The sequence below is a fragment of the Alternaria postmessia genome, assembly GCF_024291825.1.
Source record: "Alternaria postmessia strain BMP 2775 chromosome Unknown scaffold_63, whole genome shotgun sequence".
NCBI lineage: Eukaryota > Fungi > Ascomycota > Dothideomycetes > Pleosporales > Pleosporaceae > Alternaria > Alternaria postmessia.
This window is the reverse complement of record NW_026260136.1, coordinates 80,983-97,130: the sequence shown is the minus strand read 5'-3', so window position 1 is coordinate 97,130 and position 16,148 is coordinate 80,983. Positions and strand designations below refer to the sequence as shown.

The window sequence follows — 16,148 nt, the reverse complement described above, 5'->3', positions numbered from 1 at the left end:
GGAGATGAATGGGCATGAAGATGGCGATGAGAGTGCTGAGATGGTGTCGACTTTGGGGCCATACGGACAAGACCTCCTTTTCTACGGACCGAGACCAACATCACTCCCAGATTGATACGAAACGAGACGGTTCAGTACGCGATTCTCATTCTGTTTTTGACAGTATGATCAAATAGAGGGACAAACCCGGGGCGAACATAACGACTACTATGGAAAGCGAGATCAAATCCAAGTCTCTTCGAGTCAAATGTTTGCGTACCAAAATAACGTATAGACATGTGACCAACACCCAACGTATACGTCAACGGTTGACCAAGTAACGCAATCTCGCACAATATTGTCAAGAGACAGCACGACAAACGAACGTTCTCCATCACGCCACTTCTACGTAACCCACGCATTCTCGCTGCTTTAATCGTATTCTGCAATACCACAAATATTCCCAACAAACAAGATTGTGAAACGGATAACCTGGGCCATCCAATATTGCTATTCCCGGCGTCTAGGAAACTTTAACTCGCACAAAAACATGTGTTATATCTATCACATGTCTGACTCGCGGCAAAAGTACACTCCGAAATCGAGATCTAGAACGTGAAATGCTTGCTTGCTTGCCTGCTTGCCTGCTTGCGGTTCCGATACTGAGGAAACTTTACCCAACGAACGAAACGAAACGAAACGAGACGAGACGAACGCCTGGGGGCCGCCAACTGAACGGGGAACTAAGAAAGAGGAAGAAGAGACCGAAAAACTGCCATAATCTCGATGGCTGGGGGAAATGTAAGCACTAGATAAGCTTGGTTCTCAGCTTCCCTTTCCCCCCATTCATCGGCGGGAGCACCGATCCAGGATTTGTTTGGTGTTAATCTCCCGCCCATTCACCCGTCCATCGGTTTGGAATGGTGTTTGTTACAGCTGCCGTATGTTTTTTCCCCTACGACTTGCCGTGATGGACTTCCTATGCAGATTGAAATTCTAGTTGAGCCTCGATATCCTCCCATCTTCATACAATCCTCAGGCCAGGCCAGGCTACCAGAGGCCAGCCAAGAGAGAAAGTCTTTTTGATGATTCTGGGGGCCGTGGAGTTCTTGAGAGGTAGTTAGATCTCGCAGTCGACTGACAATAATGTAGGAAGAAAATGCGTTTTCAGACAGAAACCTTCTTTCTTAATTTATAATATTGCGTCTTTATACAATTACATTTCCACGTATTTTCTAGAGATCCGCAAGTACAGTAACGAGGACAAATGATCTTTGGAACTGGAACATCATCCGAAGGAATACAAGGATGTAGTATTGTGATTGCGCATCTAATACTCATCTCTCAAGGTTCATCTATAATACTCCAACAAACAGTAGAACAGCAACTGTCTCCACCGACATCTCCCTACTCTATTTCTACTGCTTACAGCGCTTCGGAAAAAACAAGACTTACGGCAAGTCAGTCAACCTCTCGATCACAGCAAACCTCTTCCTCGATTCATCCGACAGCGGCGCATTGCCCGGTCTGTCCACGACCACAGCATAGACGCCTGCTGCCGTGGCTGCTTCAGCCTCTATTCAGACGTGTTAGTCACTGTATCGCTGTACTGCAGACGTCTTCGAGCTAGCCACGTGCAGTGAGGATATGAAACACCTGCGGGTACTCGTATGGTGGGGTCGCGTGACAGGAAGCTACGTGGAACATGTACAAGACAGCCGGCATACAAGCGGATTAAACGAGAGACGAGATATGCGGCATGACGATGAAAGGCATATGTGGGGTATGTAGGTGAAGTCACACTATGGTGGTGTGTGTTGGTAGGTAGACACAAGTAAGTGCGAGACAAGAGGTGGGGTGGGGGTCTAGGGCGGTGAGAGCAGGTAGTGTGTTGTTTCACAAATTCAAAGTAAGGCGTGACAAAAAAACCTCCCCCCAAAACGTACCTTTGACATTGTCAGTCAAGAATGTGACTTTGCTCACGTCCTTTGCCAACTCAGAGCATATCTTTTCATAAGACTCCTTTTCCAGCTTAGGCCCCGCGTTCACGGTATCGTAGTGCGCAGAGAACAAGGGTTTGATGTCCCTAGTTTCATTCGGACCGTCTCTGACGTAGGAGAAGAACTGCAGCTGTGCTGCCACACTGCCCGAGGAGAAGATGGCCAGTGTTTTGCCCTGAGTAGTTTTCCATTGCTCGAGTGTAGGCACAACGTCGTCGAAGAGCGGGGTCTTCAGATCACCGTTGCGGAAGCCGGTTGTCCATAGAGTGCCTGCGACACGTTGTTAGTTTCGGCGAAGCCCACAGTATTGATTGAATGCCAATGATATGATAAGGGCAATGTGCATATGAACGTGATGGTTCTAGCACGCAAGTAGCGTTTAGGATGAGCAGATCCGTACGCTTGCGGTGCGATAGACAAAATCGTTCTTGGAGCGGCGTCGAGCTGACAAGGAGAGGGTTTGGCACCACTACGCGTCGCTGCAACAGAGCGGCGACTATCGCGATAATACTCCCGGTGGTGACTGGCCGATCGAATCAACAACCCACCATCGATCCCGCTAGCCGACTTTAGAGCGGCGCGGTGTCGGCGCTTGGTGTTGGCAGTGATTTGGCACAAGATGCAATCCCGGCACATTGACCTCGATGAAACAAACCCATTTGTTTAACCCACCTTGTAGTTGCTTCAAGTACACAGCCTTGATATCGCGCCGCGTAAGGTCTTCCACATGCGTGATCAGCGCATCGGCACTTGTTCTGCTGTCTTCTGGGAACGACGCAATGAGGTTTTGGAAGCCGGCATCGCTCCACGAATAACGTGCTAGTCGTGTGAGACTATCTAGTGCGTACGGATACTGCGGCTATTGTGAGCAAGACAGCGCAAAAGGGGAAAACCGCACCCCACAGGCCAGGCGTCGCGTGACAGATGACGGAAGTTGGATCATCGTTGGAGTGGCAGGTGCAGCACCGGTAATGCAATCTAGAACAGGGGAGGCGAGAAATGGAGGCGACGAGTGGCTTTGCTCCATTTGCCGAGTGACAGTTAATGTGACACCAGAATGGCATGGGAGGGCGGGCCGGCGTGATTCTCGACGGACGTTTGGTGGTGTTGATCATTCGACGGATGCGGGGAAGATGCGCCTCGAGACGAACAGTAGAGGAAAGTGGACGCGCGAGGGAAATGACATTCGAGGTTGGAAAAGCTTACCATGACATCCTTGACGAATGAGATGCTCGAAATAGTGCCCTCTAGAAATTCATGTCAGCACGCGCGTTGGAGTTGGACAAGGCGGCTGAAGTTGTAGTGGCGCAAGCAAAACCTGGGGTAGCGCCCGGGAGCGCAGCAACACAGACATTATGGGACGACAGGCGAGCGCAAGGTTCTTTGTCGCTGGCCATCGGAAAGTTGCTGACTAGACGCATGCCTCACGAGGTTGGTGGAGGCTGGCTGCAGTCTGGCGCAGTCGTTCCATGCGGGACCCGAGAAGCAAGCGATGCGACTTACCAATATCGAGCAACACTACCTCTGCTTGCTTCCAGCGCGCGTCATCGAGGGACGCGGTAGACATTGTTTTCCTTGTTGTTGTTGAGTACAGGGCGGTGAACAGCGGTGAGGGGGGGAAATCTCTGCTGTAGCGCCTCTATTCTGCGAACTGCAGTTTTGTGTGTCTGGGCTGGGAGCTAAGTGGTGCAAGGCTTGAGATGGGAACATCAAAACATGGCGGTGAGATGTGTTACCACGGCAAGTTGTGGACTATTGCGAATTGTAAACAGGTTCCGGAGGACTAGAGGGCGACTGCCAGATGAGGCCTGACTGCCGTGAACGTGCTGTCAAGAAGAAAATTTTCAAGGAGTCATCGGGCATCGGAGGTTGAAGCCATGCGTACAGTCACGATGACTTTTCCTCAACGACTGGCTTGACTTCCTTGCAACAATCGCAGATGAGGCTGGTCGTTGAGGCGCACACCGTCATACGAGCCCCAGAATATCCACACTCTTCACGTGTATTCGGGAGTATGTGCGGTCGACCATGGTGAGATGGACGGGTGTTCCTGGCTAACTCGAGCGTGTTGATGCTCGATGTCGCAAGATTTCCAGATAGCTTCCGCAGGCCCCCACTTGCACTCCGCCTGTCATGGAGATCAGGTCGGCTCAACGTGCCAAAAATCCGCCCAACGCAAGAAAAGTTGGATATACTATTCGCTGGTATAGAATGTGTTGTCGCTGTTGCTCTACACCGCTCCAGGGTAGCCCAGGGACAGGCACAGCGAGTGGATACAAAGAAATGGCCCGGTGCATGTTACCTGCAGTAGCCCGTCGAGTGCCTGTCCAACACGCCCTCTGGGTGGCTATGGATGCAGGACGCTGCAAGTTTGCTGCAAGCTACTGCGTGTCCTCCTTTAGAGTGCAGTGGGAAGCTTACTCGGGAATCTGGGCAGCCCCAAAGACAACAAACAGAAGGAAGAGGAAGGATCGCGATAACATGCGCTGGTTGAATGAGCCGCGAGGCATGCATATGTTTTGTCTCATCTAAAGCGCGCGTTGTAGCGACTGCGATGACTGAAGCTGCGCGATGCTTGCGACTCTGATGTGCGGCATAGCAATGGGCGCAGACAGTCACAACACAAGGCAGCGCAAGCTTTCCCCGGATTTCTAATGTTTGCCGCGACCCGCCCGACCCTGTGAGGCCCAAGTCGAGGGTCAATAGTCAGCCGAATAGTGTACCAAATGGCCTCGCCGCTAGCACACGAAACACTTGTCATGCTGTATTGGGGCGTAGATCCAGCCCCTGGATGGCACAGCTGGCTACACAAGAGCACACGACAGCAGCGACTCTGTAGTCGGCAGAGTACCGCAAGGCTCATGCAAAGATAGCTGCAGATAAAGTGGCAAGCATCACGAAACAAGAGATAACAGTCTGGTTGGGGCAGGGCATGGAGGGTGGTCGAGTCCAATTACAGGCCAGGTGGCAGCTGTGTGCTACATTGCGATGGGCTACGATCAGCACGGCGGCGCTTGGGGCTAGGCCAGCATTGGCGTACGACAAGTAGTCAGGTTGGTCGTGGTCTGGATGCGCGCCTTGTCCGCCGTCCGTCTGTGTGAAGCAAGGACGATGTTTCAGCGCTCGTCATAGCTAATTTCTGAGCATTCGTCCGCCAGCACAGTGGCCGTCAGAAGGCCGTCAGAAGGCCGACAAGTGGGGTTACCCGCAATGAGTGATGCAAAGGCGATGATGCGATGCCGAGAGACCCGCTGCTGCTGCCAAAGCAGGGACAAAGGCTGGGAGAGCAGGTCAAGACAGTGACGAGTATGGTGGAAAGCCGTCGAAGGGCATGGAAAGTTGGCAGACGAGCAGCGCACACGATTGGCTGGCCGAGTAGTGCTGCTTTACGATGCAAGCCACGTAGCTTCCTAGCTAGTCAACTGGCGCTAGGCCCGATGCCGCACCCCTGTCTGGTCACCGCCGCTTTGCTGCGAGCGGGTCCCGAGGGCTCAGCTCCTGGCGCTGCCCAGGTGTGCCCTCTAATACCCAGCATGGCCGTCTTTTACCCGCTATCACCTCACTCACCCCCGATGCCTCCATAACACGTACCCACTTTGCTCTCGTCGTTGTTCGCAAGCTCTAGCGTTGCTTCCTCATCACCATCCTCATCATAACATCCGCTGCTGCCTTAATTACCACCGCCTCACCATCGTTCCTTCTTCCCGCAGCCCGCAACTGCTCGCAGCTCAGACGTCAACAACGTCAACAACATCATCCCTTCCGCCTTCCGCCCTCTCTCCGCCCTCCGACTCCTGGCCCTCCACCACCACCACACGTCAACCACGCTATACACTCATATACACCATCACATAGCTGCCGTTGCCGCGTCCTGATTTGATGTGATACTGAGAGCTCGCTGCTGGCCATCCCGATATCCGCCCGACAGCTAGCCCGAGTACCCACTCGTCCTCATTCCTCACCTCACTTCAGCCAGACCACCTGCGCCGCAATAGCTTGCTCACGCAGACATTTGATGCTCTATCGACTGAATTCGTCTTAGCCAACACAACAACTGGCATCTTCGAGACCCTCTTCGTCGACAAGCTAGCTGCCTTCCGCGTGAGCCCGTGCCACCTGACTCACGCCGTCAATCGCGTCATCCAGACACCCCCCCTACTGTCTGCCTACCGACGACACCCTCCACTTCCACGTGTTACGACTCTCTTCTCTTTTACGCAGCGATACCTCTTACTTTCTGGACGTCGACGACTCCATCCCTCCTCTCTCACATCCGATTGTTCGTTGACTCGAGCCATCCATACGCAATTAATACCGACAAATGAGAACCACACTCTCTTGAGCATTTCCTTGCTGTTTCCGTCGACGGACTCCTGTGCATATATCACCGACGACTTTGCTTTCCGTTTCTTTGACAGCCATCGCTGTTGCTTCACGACATATTCCGGTCCAAACTATCCAACAACCATCGGCCACCATTACAACCATTTATTGATATCTTCCCAAGACTCCGTGTCACCAAAAGTCTGATAGAGCATCGCTTTTGGGCTTCCGGCTGTCTGCCCATTGTTTGATTCGCATATCGAGCTTTCCTGTTCCTTTGTTTGTCCGGCTTCACTTTTAAGCCACCTCCATCTCCACTACACACCTTCCTAATGGAGTGCATGCGCGATCAGCTTCACGACGGCGTTGTGCTCAATGGACGATACGAGACAATCTCCCCTCTCAACAATGGCTCCTTCGGCATGGTCTTCCAGGCCAAGGACCTTGTAACCGGCGACAACGTTGCCATCAAGGTCATCACCAAGAGCTCCGCCGCCATCAACTGCCCTTCTGCTTTCGCTGTTGATGAGCGCTCAGAGGAGCTTGGCGTTCACCTCCACCTTGGTGAGCACTCCAACGTTGTCAACATGCTTCAGTCTTTTGAGACCCAGAACCACATCTACCTGGTCCTCGAGTTCTGCTCCAATGGCGACCTGTACGAGGCCATTCGTGTTGGCAAGGGTCCTCTCGAGACTGAGCACGTGCGAGACTTCATGATGCAGCTTGTCGGTGCTGTCGAGTTTATCCATTCCAAGGGTATCTACCACCGCGACATCAAGCCCGAGAACATCTTCCTTACTCAAGATGGCTCGATGAAGCTTGGTGACTTTGGTCTCGCCACTTCCGACACTTGGTCCTACGAGATTGCCGTAGGCAGCGACCGCTACATGGCTCCCGAACAGTACGATCCTGGCAACACTGGCTACTCAACCGCCAAGGCAGACATCTGGTCTATTGGCATCGTTCTTCTCAACATTCTCTTTCAGCGCAACCCCTTTGCTGTACCTGCTTCTTCGGATCCTCTGTACGCCGACTTCGCTCTCGACCGTCAGAGTCTCTTCGATGTCTTCCCCAACATGTCGCAGGACACCTTCGAGGTCATCCGACAGTGCTTGGCCATCGACCCCGAGAAGCGTGACCTCAACGCTGTCAAGGACGCTCTCGACCGCGTCATCAGCTTCACCACCGATGACGAGAGCCTCGATGACTTCTGCACTGAGGAGCGTGACGTTGTCGCTGTTGGAGCCAACCGCGAACCACTCCGTACACCTTCCATCTCAACACCTCAGCTCGATAACGGTGGATCATTTCCATGGGCGAAGGCCTTGGCAATGTCTCCACCTCAGCAGTTCCGTCAGCTCTCAGCCATTCCCGACGACGAGATCTACGAGGACGAGATGTTCGGCGGTCCTCCTTACGACGTCAAGCCAGATACCGCGTCTGCCGTATCTTTTGTGGACTCTGGATTAGGCTTATCTTTCAAGTCGGTTGACGTCAGCGAGCCAAAGTCGATGAACTTTACCCGATCTCGGCCCGTTCCTATCTCTGGCTCACTCCCTGCCAAGGCTTTCAACAGCATGTCTTCCGTCTTCGGTAAGAAGCGTGACGTGTTCTCAAAGAGCTGGAGTGACCTTTGGGAGGACGATGACGATGACGCACAGTTCCTTGCCGAGCTTGAGAACAACTGCCACTCCTTTGGAGCTCAGAAGTCGTCCAAGGCCAAGGCTGTTGTTTCTGAAGCCGGGTCAGGTGTGTCGACCCCTCGCGGCGGTTTGTCGGAGGTCAAGAACCCTGCCACCGTTCACAACAGCAGGGATCGCTCCCCCAAGAACATTCGCAATGCAGTCGACCATGTCAGCGCTGCAACTGGATTCGTTTTTGAGGAGCATCGCACCCCTGCGCCGGCCAACAAGCGCTCCGCTGCCGACAAGTGGGCTGCTCTCGGCGACCGCCGTCGTAGTCCTGCCGTGCAGGCTCAGCAACAAGTCCAGCAGCAGACCCCATCGAAGCCTATGAGGTCTCCCAAGTCGGCTCAACCCCCGACCTCCGCCCGGAAGCGGAGCCGGACTGGCACTGGCATGCGTCAGATCAACTGGGGTCCCGGCCACAACGAGAACAAGAATTCCGTCGGGTCTTGGGAGCAAAAGGTGGACAACTGGTACAAGAGCAAAGATTGGCGCTCTCATGCCGATCATCACGCCCAGGTCACGGACGACTTGGGCGACCTTGAGTGGGTGTGGTAAGGCACTATGACCTGCCACTTGTAGTCTTGACAACTTTTCTTATCCCTTTTTTCTTTGCTTTTGCTTTTTGAGGAAATACGTTGTAGCGAGAGTCCTACGATGCGCATCCCCCAATCTTCAACCCTCCACGTTCAAATTGTAGCTGTTTAGAGATACCATTTCCTATCTCTCTCTCCTCTCTAACCTTATAACATGTACGCTGTACACCTCACTACTCTCAACTTCACCGACGACGGAACATCACTCATCATTTTCGAGCGCTACTTCTACCTTGTCGTCTTGGTATCTCTCCTTTGTTACTTCTTGGGTGTTGAGCATTGTCTGGGACTCTTGCATTTGTTGGCGATGGTGGGCGGCTGAAACAAAGAAACTTGTTCTGATGAAGGCTTCCGTCAAACTCATTTACTTGCAGAATGGCTCTCATAAATATGAAAGGGGACAAGCAAGCGGCATATGGGATGGAGTTTATGTTTTTTTTTCCTTTTTTCGCTTCTTAGGGATGAAAATTAGTTAGTCAAGACTCGTATCCGTCGGAGATTCCCTCAGTCAAAGGAATCCGGGATTTACCCATTCATTTCTACGTCCTCCTGCAAATCAGTGACGATCGCATGTTTCTCTTTGAATCAATCAACTAGAGGGTGATTATCACCATTCAACTAGACAACTTTCTTATTCCACTCGATAAATTGTGTATATATATACCTGTAGATTTAATAGCTTACGTATTTGTAATTAGATATCAACCCGTAGGACGTACATGGTGTGCGTATAGAGGCTAAATTCCAAGCTGGATTTCGTCTTGCCATAACCGCTATTTCCCTACCATCCATTGTCCTCCCGCAGACTAACGTCTCAATCCCGATAAGCTTGTGTCTAGCCAGCTGGAATGGAAGGTGCTGCTGCTGCTGCTGCTGTCATACCAACCACCCTTCCTAATGTGTGTATGTGTGTGTATATATACTCCAACGCCACTCACTGCCCACCCATGTATCCCTACCTCTTCCCCTCGATGTGTGTGTGTGTGTGTGTGTGTGTGTAGTATCACGACACCATCCTCGCATCCCCTGTGCCCATGCCCTCTAGCAGTCCAAACTCGTCTTGCACATGTTCAAAGTCTAAATCCCGCAGCACCATCTTCGCCACTGCTTTGGCTGCTAGGGGAATCAGTGCCATGCCTCCGCCATTGAAACCGGCCAACATCCACTGCTGCTGCTGCTCGTCTCCTTTGTCAGGAGGAGGAGGAGGAGGAGGAACCCGTCCGATATGCGGCATACCATTGTTCGTCTTACCCTGGATACCTGTCCAGATACTATCTGGTTCGAAACGAGAAGAAGAAGACGGAGGAGGATGGCTGAGGAAAGTGTTGGACATGTAGTGTGTCCAGTGCGCATACACGTCTGCTGGGAAATGTCCAGTTTCTGTGCTGTCGTCTACCGTATTGAGCCAGGCATATCTATCATCATCATCACTGTCGTATTTCTCGTTATGCTTGTTCTGGTAGAACCAGCTGCCGCCTCCGACGACGATGGAGCCGTCCGGGCGGGGATTTAGGTAGTCGCACCCGGTGGGTTGTTTGGGGGATAGTGGAGCGAAGTGGATGTTGTAAGTGTTGTTTAAGTGAGATTGTGTGGCGTGGCTGGTGTGGTTTGAATGGGGCGAGGAAGATGATGCGGATGGAGAAGGCGCGTGGTGACTATTCATGCCTTTGTACGGTACGATCGTCTTGCTGAAGGAAGGGAGGAGAGAGGCTGTGTACGCGTTTGTTGCGAGGACCACTTTTCTCGCCGTGAGAGTACCTCGGGGTGTTTCCAAGACGTTCACCACTCGGGTGGTGGTGGTGGTGGTAGTACTGGCATCGCGGGACGTCCTCTCAACACTGGCTGTCGATGGGGAAGAGGCAAGTCGAGTCACGACCGTATTCATCTGTACATTCAATACCTCTCCAAATTTCTCCACCATTCCTTCAAGCACTCCACACACAAGCTTGTACGGCCAGAAACTCGCACTTTCAACGCTAAACGCCCCGACGGATCCCCTCACCCCTGTGATCCTCTCCACCCACTCCCCAGGCACCACGCTCGTCCTCTTGGTCCAACCTTGCCCTACCCTCGCATCTTCATCGTATGCCATCTTCACGCCCTCAAACTCCTCCTTGTCTTGAAACACATCAAAACTGCGACGTAATTCGAATTCGCACTTTGCTGCGAGAGCTTCGGCGTCGACGAGTGCTTTCAGCTCCACGTGGGTGCGATGGACGTAGTCTTGAAAAGCTGTTCTGGCAGCGCCATCCGCGAGACTGGTGAGCGTGGCTGTTTTGACTTTTGAGTGCCCGCCGTTACGGGCTGTGGCGCCACTGCAGAGATCCCGTGCGTCTAGGAGGACAATGCGAGGCATGGGTGTACCAGCCTTGAGAAAGTTGGCATGGGAGGTCTGTAGGATATGGTAGGCGGTCAAGATACCAGCCATTCCGGAGCCGATGATGGCGATGTCGCAGGAGACGGGGAGGTGCGGTGTTGTGCGGAGTTTGGCGTAGGGATGGGGTTGTTTGAGCCAGTAGCTGGGCATTGGGTTGGGGACGGGGAGGAAGTCTTGGGGTTGTTTCCTGGGGTTTATCTCATGGTTTGGATTGTCGATGACGGTATCTTGTGCTTCGTGGTGACTGGTGTTGGGTTGAGAGTATGTTGTGACAACCTTTCTAAGAACCATCTTTTCTCGGGGAACAGGGACGAAATGTCTGGAGAGGGAACCTGAGGATACCGCCTGTTTACATACCAAAGGCAATGTCGATAGAGCGTTCGTTTGGAGGCCTGACGTTGCTGACTTCGCAGCTTCGGTGTTCGGGATGAAGCGAGAGGCGTTGGATATGGCAAGCACATTCTATTCCGGTTGGCTAGACGTGAGCTTATCAGGATCAAGATTCATGCGTCACTGAAAAGGGTCAAGCGCATGGCGAATACGATAAACACGGCTTTTAGTGGTGATTGAATTTCGACCTGTGCACAGTCGGGGTATCATTACAAGGAAACGGACGACATCTAGTTCTTACGACCATTCTACGGCACACTCGGCGTAGTCGGACTCGTCAGTCCACCCTGGCTCTTCCTTCTATCCTTCTTCTTCTTCGGCGCAGCACCAATAGCCCCCTTCTTCCCCTGTGTCTCCGCAGTAGTCGGCGTCGCTACCCCTCTTGGTGTACCCACAGCAGACGGTGCCACGCTCGGTGGCTGAGTCTCGATCTTCAGTCCCGCGGGCGGTGCAGACAGAGATGCTTGCGCTGCTTGTTCCTGTGCCTTGTTCCTCGCGCTCACAGCAGTCTTGGTGCCCTCGAAAACAAACGCGCCCGGCTCGCCCTTGAGTGGATTCTCGTCCATGTATTCGTCTCCATACGCGTTTGTGAGATTGAGGGAATGCATGAACAACGCATCAGAGAACTCGGTGGTGGATGCCAGTGGATCTGTTGTCTGTGAAGTTGCACCCGCTCCGGCGCCTTGTGACTGCGAGCCTGCAACATCTGGGTCCGTTGGCGCCAGTGTCGGACTACCGATTCGACTGGCCGTCGTCGCAGCCTTTGAAGTTTCATGTGAGGGAGGAAAGTACGAGTACCCCGTTGCAGGTGTCCAGTGCGTCATGTTCTTTGATATCTCAGCCATCTGCTCCATGCGCGTCGCAACAGTGAGCAATCGACTCTGCACCACGTCCAGCAAGCTCGGCGCCATGAGGACCTTTGTTCCATGCGTGTACCAGTTGCCCTCGACAAACATGCCGATCTCCTTGCTGCCATCATCCTTTGTGACTTCGGCCTTGTGTTGCCGCTGGAGTAGCCATGGGTGACCCTCGCCCTGCCCTTCACCTGCTATGACATATTGTATTCCTTTAGGTGTCTCTTTGATTCGCTGATTCCATAGTTTTGGATCATTCATAATAGTCTGGGCATTGGCCGGATCCTGGAGGTTGAGATTGGTGAAGATGGCTATGTTGATACAGTCTTCCGGATCGAACCATGGCGACGAGGTGAAATAGAAGAAGAGGTTGTTTCCAGCGGCCAGGTCGCGGCCCGGTAGGCCATCGATTGTCAAGGGCTGATCGTACTCTTGCTCGTCGGGGGGTGGAAGTATCGGAGGCATGTTGGCGGTAATCGTGATTGAAGAGTGATTGTGTTTGGAAGCTCTTTGAGGCTGGTAATGAAGCCATTGGTGGCACGGGCCTCTCACATCCGCGTGTTGGCCGCAACTCACTTGCGCCATCTTCTCCATCGCATAACCACGACACACCAACACCATGGATCTCGTACAAACGGTGCGCAAAGAAGGAAGCCGGTAAGCTCATTACAACTGACTCGGGGCCTGTGACTAACATTGCGCAGCGGCGGTCGCGCCGACTTCAAATGGGAAGACGTCAAGAACGATGCACAACGCGAAAACTATCTCGGCCACTCGCTCATGGCGCCTGTTGGTCGCTGGCAACAAGGACGTGACCTGAACTGGTATGCAAAAGGCGACGAAGAATCCAAAGAAGCCGAGGCAGCGCGCATCAAAGAAGAGAAGCGCAAGCTGAAGGAGGCTGAGGAGGACGCGATGCTGGCTGCTATGGGCTTGCCGGTTCCGGTACGCAACAACGCAAACCTGACGCCGCTGGGCGAGAAGGTACACCAGGCAGATGTCAAAGACACATTGGACGAGAAGGTCAAGGCGGAAGAGGATGACGACAAGGCGAAGAAGAGGGAGAAGAAGGAACGTTCGCGGAGACACAGGGACGATGACGGAGAGCGAAGGCGACGGCATCGATCACGGAGTCGCTCACGCGACAGAGAGCGAAGACATAGACACCGAGATCGCTCACGGTCGCGCGACAGGCGGAGAGACGGTGGTCGCGATGACAGACGTAGACATCGATCGCGAAGCCGCGACCATAAGCGAAGGAAAGATTATACAGAGCGCAAGCGCGAACCTGACGTCGATGCGAAGCGATCAAGGTCACTCTCCAGAGACCGTAGACGTCGGAGAGATACAAGGAGCAGGTCACCGCACAAGAGGAGCGAGAGGAGGAGAGATTGAACATGGGCCGCAGAAGGACCAAACCTTGCAGCGCAGCCTTTGTTCAACTGTGGGCATTATCGAGTCGTAGACGGACATTACATTATCATCTTCACTTGTGCATTGTAGAGCTTATGTAGGTTTCGCAGTACCCTTCGACTCCAGATATTGATGGAATTGAAGTGATGGATCCTCTATGAGTAACGGTCCGCTCCATATGCTGGAAAAAGCAACTCCATACAGCAGCTGCATTACCCCAGTCTATACCCACATTCCCCACGTGGCCAGTTCCGATCGTATTTCCGACACGGGAACCTCGGCCGGCTCCTCAGAGCCCCTCATCAACAGCGTGTAGTACCAGGGTGTCTTCAGTATTACACCATCACTATTGCTTTTTGCTCTTCTCGAATCAAAAAATACATTCTTCTACTCATCCTTCCAAGTCGCGACGCGAACTAGCTCGATACCAGGAGTCCAAGTCAGACTGCAACTCATCACTAACAGCCATGGCCACGACCACGGCACCGCCCATAGCCGACTGGCAGACCCTCGCACAATCAAAGCGCGAATCAGTCTTTGCAGCGATTCCAAAAGACTGGCTCCTTCCTCCCCCCCAAACATCACAATATACAGAAACCTCGTCCATCTCCGTGTTGGACGTACCACGGACATGCGGCATCTTGACTGAGAAGGAGTTGGACATTACTGAAAACTACGATGCCACGGATTTAGTTGGAATGATGGCAGAGCGGCGTTTGACGAGTACGGAAGTGGTGACGGCGTTTTGTAAGAGAGCGGCTGTCGCACAGCAGTGCGTGAGTTGTTTGACTGAGATTATGTTTGAAGAAGCGATTGCGCGGGCGAAGGAGTGTGATGATTTTTTGAACAAGGAGCGCAAGGTCATGGGTCCTTTGCATGGGCTTCCAATAAGTTTAAAGGTATCTAGTCTCATCTCAATCCGGGTGGAGGGGAGGATGGTGGACGTCTTTTCCTCTTTTTCTACCTCTACTCCACTTGATCCTCTCCCTCTCCTACTCCTACCTCTGCTTCATCTCTTCTAGTAGTGCAATCTCACCCCCATCCATACTAACCCCTACCTAGGACTCCTTCAACGTCCGCGGCGTCCAAGCAACCCTCGGCTACGTCTCATTCATTCCACGGCCTCCATCAGCAACCAACTCAGCCTTGGTCGACGTTCTCCATGAACTGGGTGCAGTATTCTACGTGAAAACAAACCTCCCCCAAACAATGATGACAGCAGACTCGCACAACAACATCTTCGGCCGCACTCTGAATCCTAACAACCTCTCCCGCACAGCCGGCGGCTCCACGGGTGGCGAAGGCGCCCTGCTCGCCATGAAAGGAAGCGTCTTGGGCGTCGCTACCGATATCGCGGGCTCGAACCGCATCCCCGCTATATGCTGTGGCGGATCCTCGTTGAAGCCAACTGCGGGTCGCGTTCCCTTCGCCGGTGGCGTGGCAGTAGGGAGACTCGGCAGCCCCGGGTCAATACCCGTGGTAATTGGTCCTTGTGGTCGTTCCACGCGTGATTACGAATTATTCATGAAGAGCGTGGTGAGCGCACGACCGTACCGTTTCGACGAGAACTGCCTCAATGTGCCGTGGCGGAGTGTCTCCTCGCCTTTGTGCAAACCCCTCCGCTTCGGTCTGATCCGTGCCTGTAAAGAACGACCGCTTCACCCCCCTGTCGCGCGCGGTCTGCATACCACTGCTATGAAACTCAAAGCAGCAGGCCATGAAATCGTTTTGCTAGACGACAAGATACCAGATTTGTACCATACAACGATGCTAGCGTGGAAGTTCTTTATGCTTGATCCAAAGAAAACTCCCTTCCAATTCATCAAAGAGAGCGGGGAGCCAATGGTACCCAGTCTATCTACAATGTCGTTTCCGGAATTGGAAGGGTGGCAGGCGACATTGGACGAGTTGTGGGATATGAATGTCGAGAAAGCCAAGATTGTCAAAAAGTTTCATCGATTGGTAGTTGGTGATGTTAGTGTGGAGGAGAAGGGACTCGACGCCATTTTAATGCCTGGGTACCAGGGTGTGGCGCCCAAACACGATACGTATGGTATACCGATTTATACGGTGGTGGTGAATCTGTTGAATTGGCCGAGTGGGATATTGCGCGTGGGTAAGGCGGAGAAGGAAAAGGATGCGGAGTTTATGAAAGAGGGAGTGAAGTTTGAACCACCTTGTAAGTTGTTGTTGACGGTGAAAGAAATGATCCGGGCTAATGTGTCTTGCTACAGATGACGCGAATGACTGTGAGGGTCTGCCGACGCACGTGCAGGTTGTGGGGAAGAGTATGATGGACGAGGAGTTGGTGGAGGTTATGAAGATTGTTGAGGGCGTGTTGAGAGACTAGCCAGACGGCAGTCTCCAAGGTATCTCTTTTTCCTCATTGCTTATCCAACAAGCAACAACAGGGTGCTGATCTCTGGAAATACCCAAGAAAATCGTCGATGATGCGGACTTTTAGCATGGGAGTATCTTGGGTGTTTATTACTCATGGGTGAAAGTGTGCTATGTGGTGATGGACCTTTGAA

General features: G+C 52.8%; 6 protein-coding genes across 6 annotated transcripts; 3 read left to right on the top strand and 3 right to left on the bottom strand.

Annotated features, from left to right (window-relative positions):
* Positions 1-1,430: 1,430 nt before the first annotated feature.
* Positions 1,431-3,546, bottom strand: J4E82_008209 (uncharacterized protein; the record flags this gene model as incomplete). The annotated part of the gene is made up of 4 exons (XM_051734444.1): positions 1,431-1,555; positions 1,926-2,249; positions 2,652-2,798; positions 3,483-3,546. 4 exons carry the CDS (start codon positions 3,544-3,546, stop codon positions 1,431-1,433), a joined length of 660 nt encoding a protein of 219 aa, XP_051585812.1.
* Positions 3,547-6,634: 3,088 nt separating this feature from the next.
* On the top strand, positions 6,635-8,545 carry J4E82_008208 (uncharacterized protein; the record flags this gene model as incomplete). The annotated part of the gene is made up of 1 exon (XM_051734443.1): positions 6,635-8,545. One exon carries the CDS (start codon positions 6,635-6,637, stop codon positions 8,543-8,545), a length of 1,911 nt encoding a protein of 636 aa, XP_051585811.1.
* Positions 8,546-9,586: 1,041 nt separating this feature from the next.
* Positions 9,587-11,251, bottom strand: J4E82_008207 (uncharacterized protein; the record flags this gene model as incomplete). Its single annotated transcript, XM_051734442.1, has 1 exon — positions 9,587-11,251. The coding sequence occupies one exon, from the start codon at positions 11,249-11,251 to the stop codon at positions 9,587-9,589; it is 1,665 nt and encodes a 554-aa protein (XP_051585810.1).
* A 347-nt stretch (positions 11,252-11,598) lies between these two features.
* On the bottom strand, positions 11,599-12,669 carry J4E82_008206 (uncharacterized protein; the record flags this gene model as incomplete). Its single annotated transcript, XM_051734441.1, has 1 exon — positions 11,599-12,669. One exon carries the CDS (start codon positions 12,667-12,669, stop codon positions 11,599-11,601), a length of 1,071 nt encoding a protein of 356 aa, XP_051585809.1.
* Positions 12,670-12,823: 154 nt separating this feature from the next.
* Positions 12,824-13,599, top strand: J4E82_008205 (uncharacterized protein; the record flags this gene model as incomplete). The annotated part of the gene is made up of 2 exons (XM_051734440.1): positions 12,824-12,861; positions 12,909-13,599. The coding sequence occupies 2 exons, from the start codon at positions 12,824-12,826 to the stop codon at positions 13,597-13,599; spliced, it is 729 nt and encodes a 242-aa protein (XP_051585808.1).
* Positions 13,600-14,084: 485 nt separating this feature from the next.
* On the top strand, positions 14,085-15,967 carry J4E82_008204 (uncharacterized protein; the record flags this gene model as incomplete). Its single annotated transcript, XM_051734439.1, has 3 exons — positions 14,085-14,516; positions 14,680-15,796; positions 15,852-15,967. 3 exons carry the CDS (start codon positions 14,085-14,087, stop codon positions 15,965-15,967), a joined length of 1,665 nt encoding a protein of 554 aa, XP_051585807.1.
* Positions 15,968-16,148: the final 181 nt, after the last annotated feature.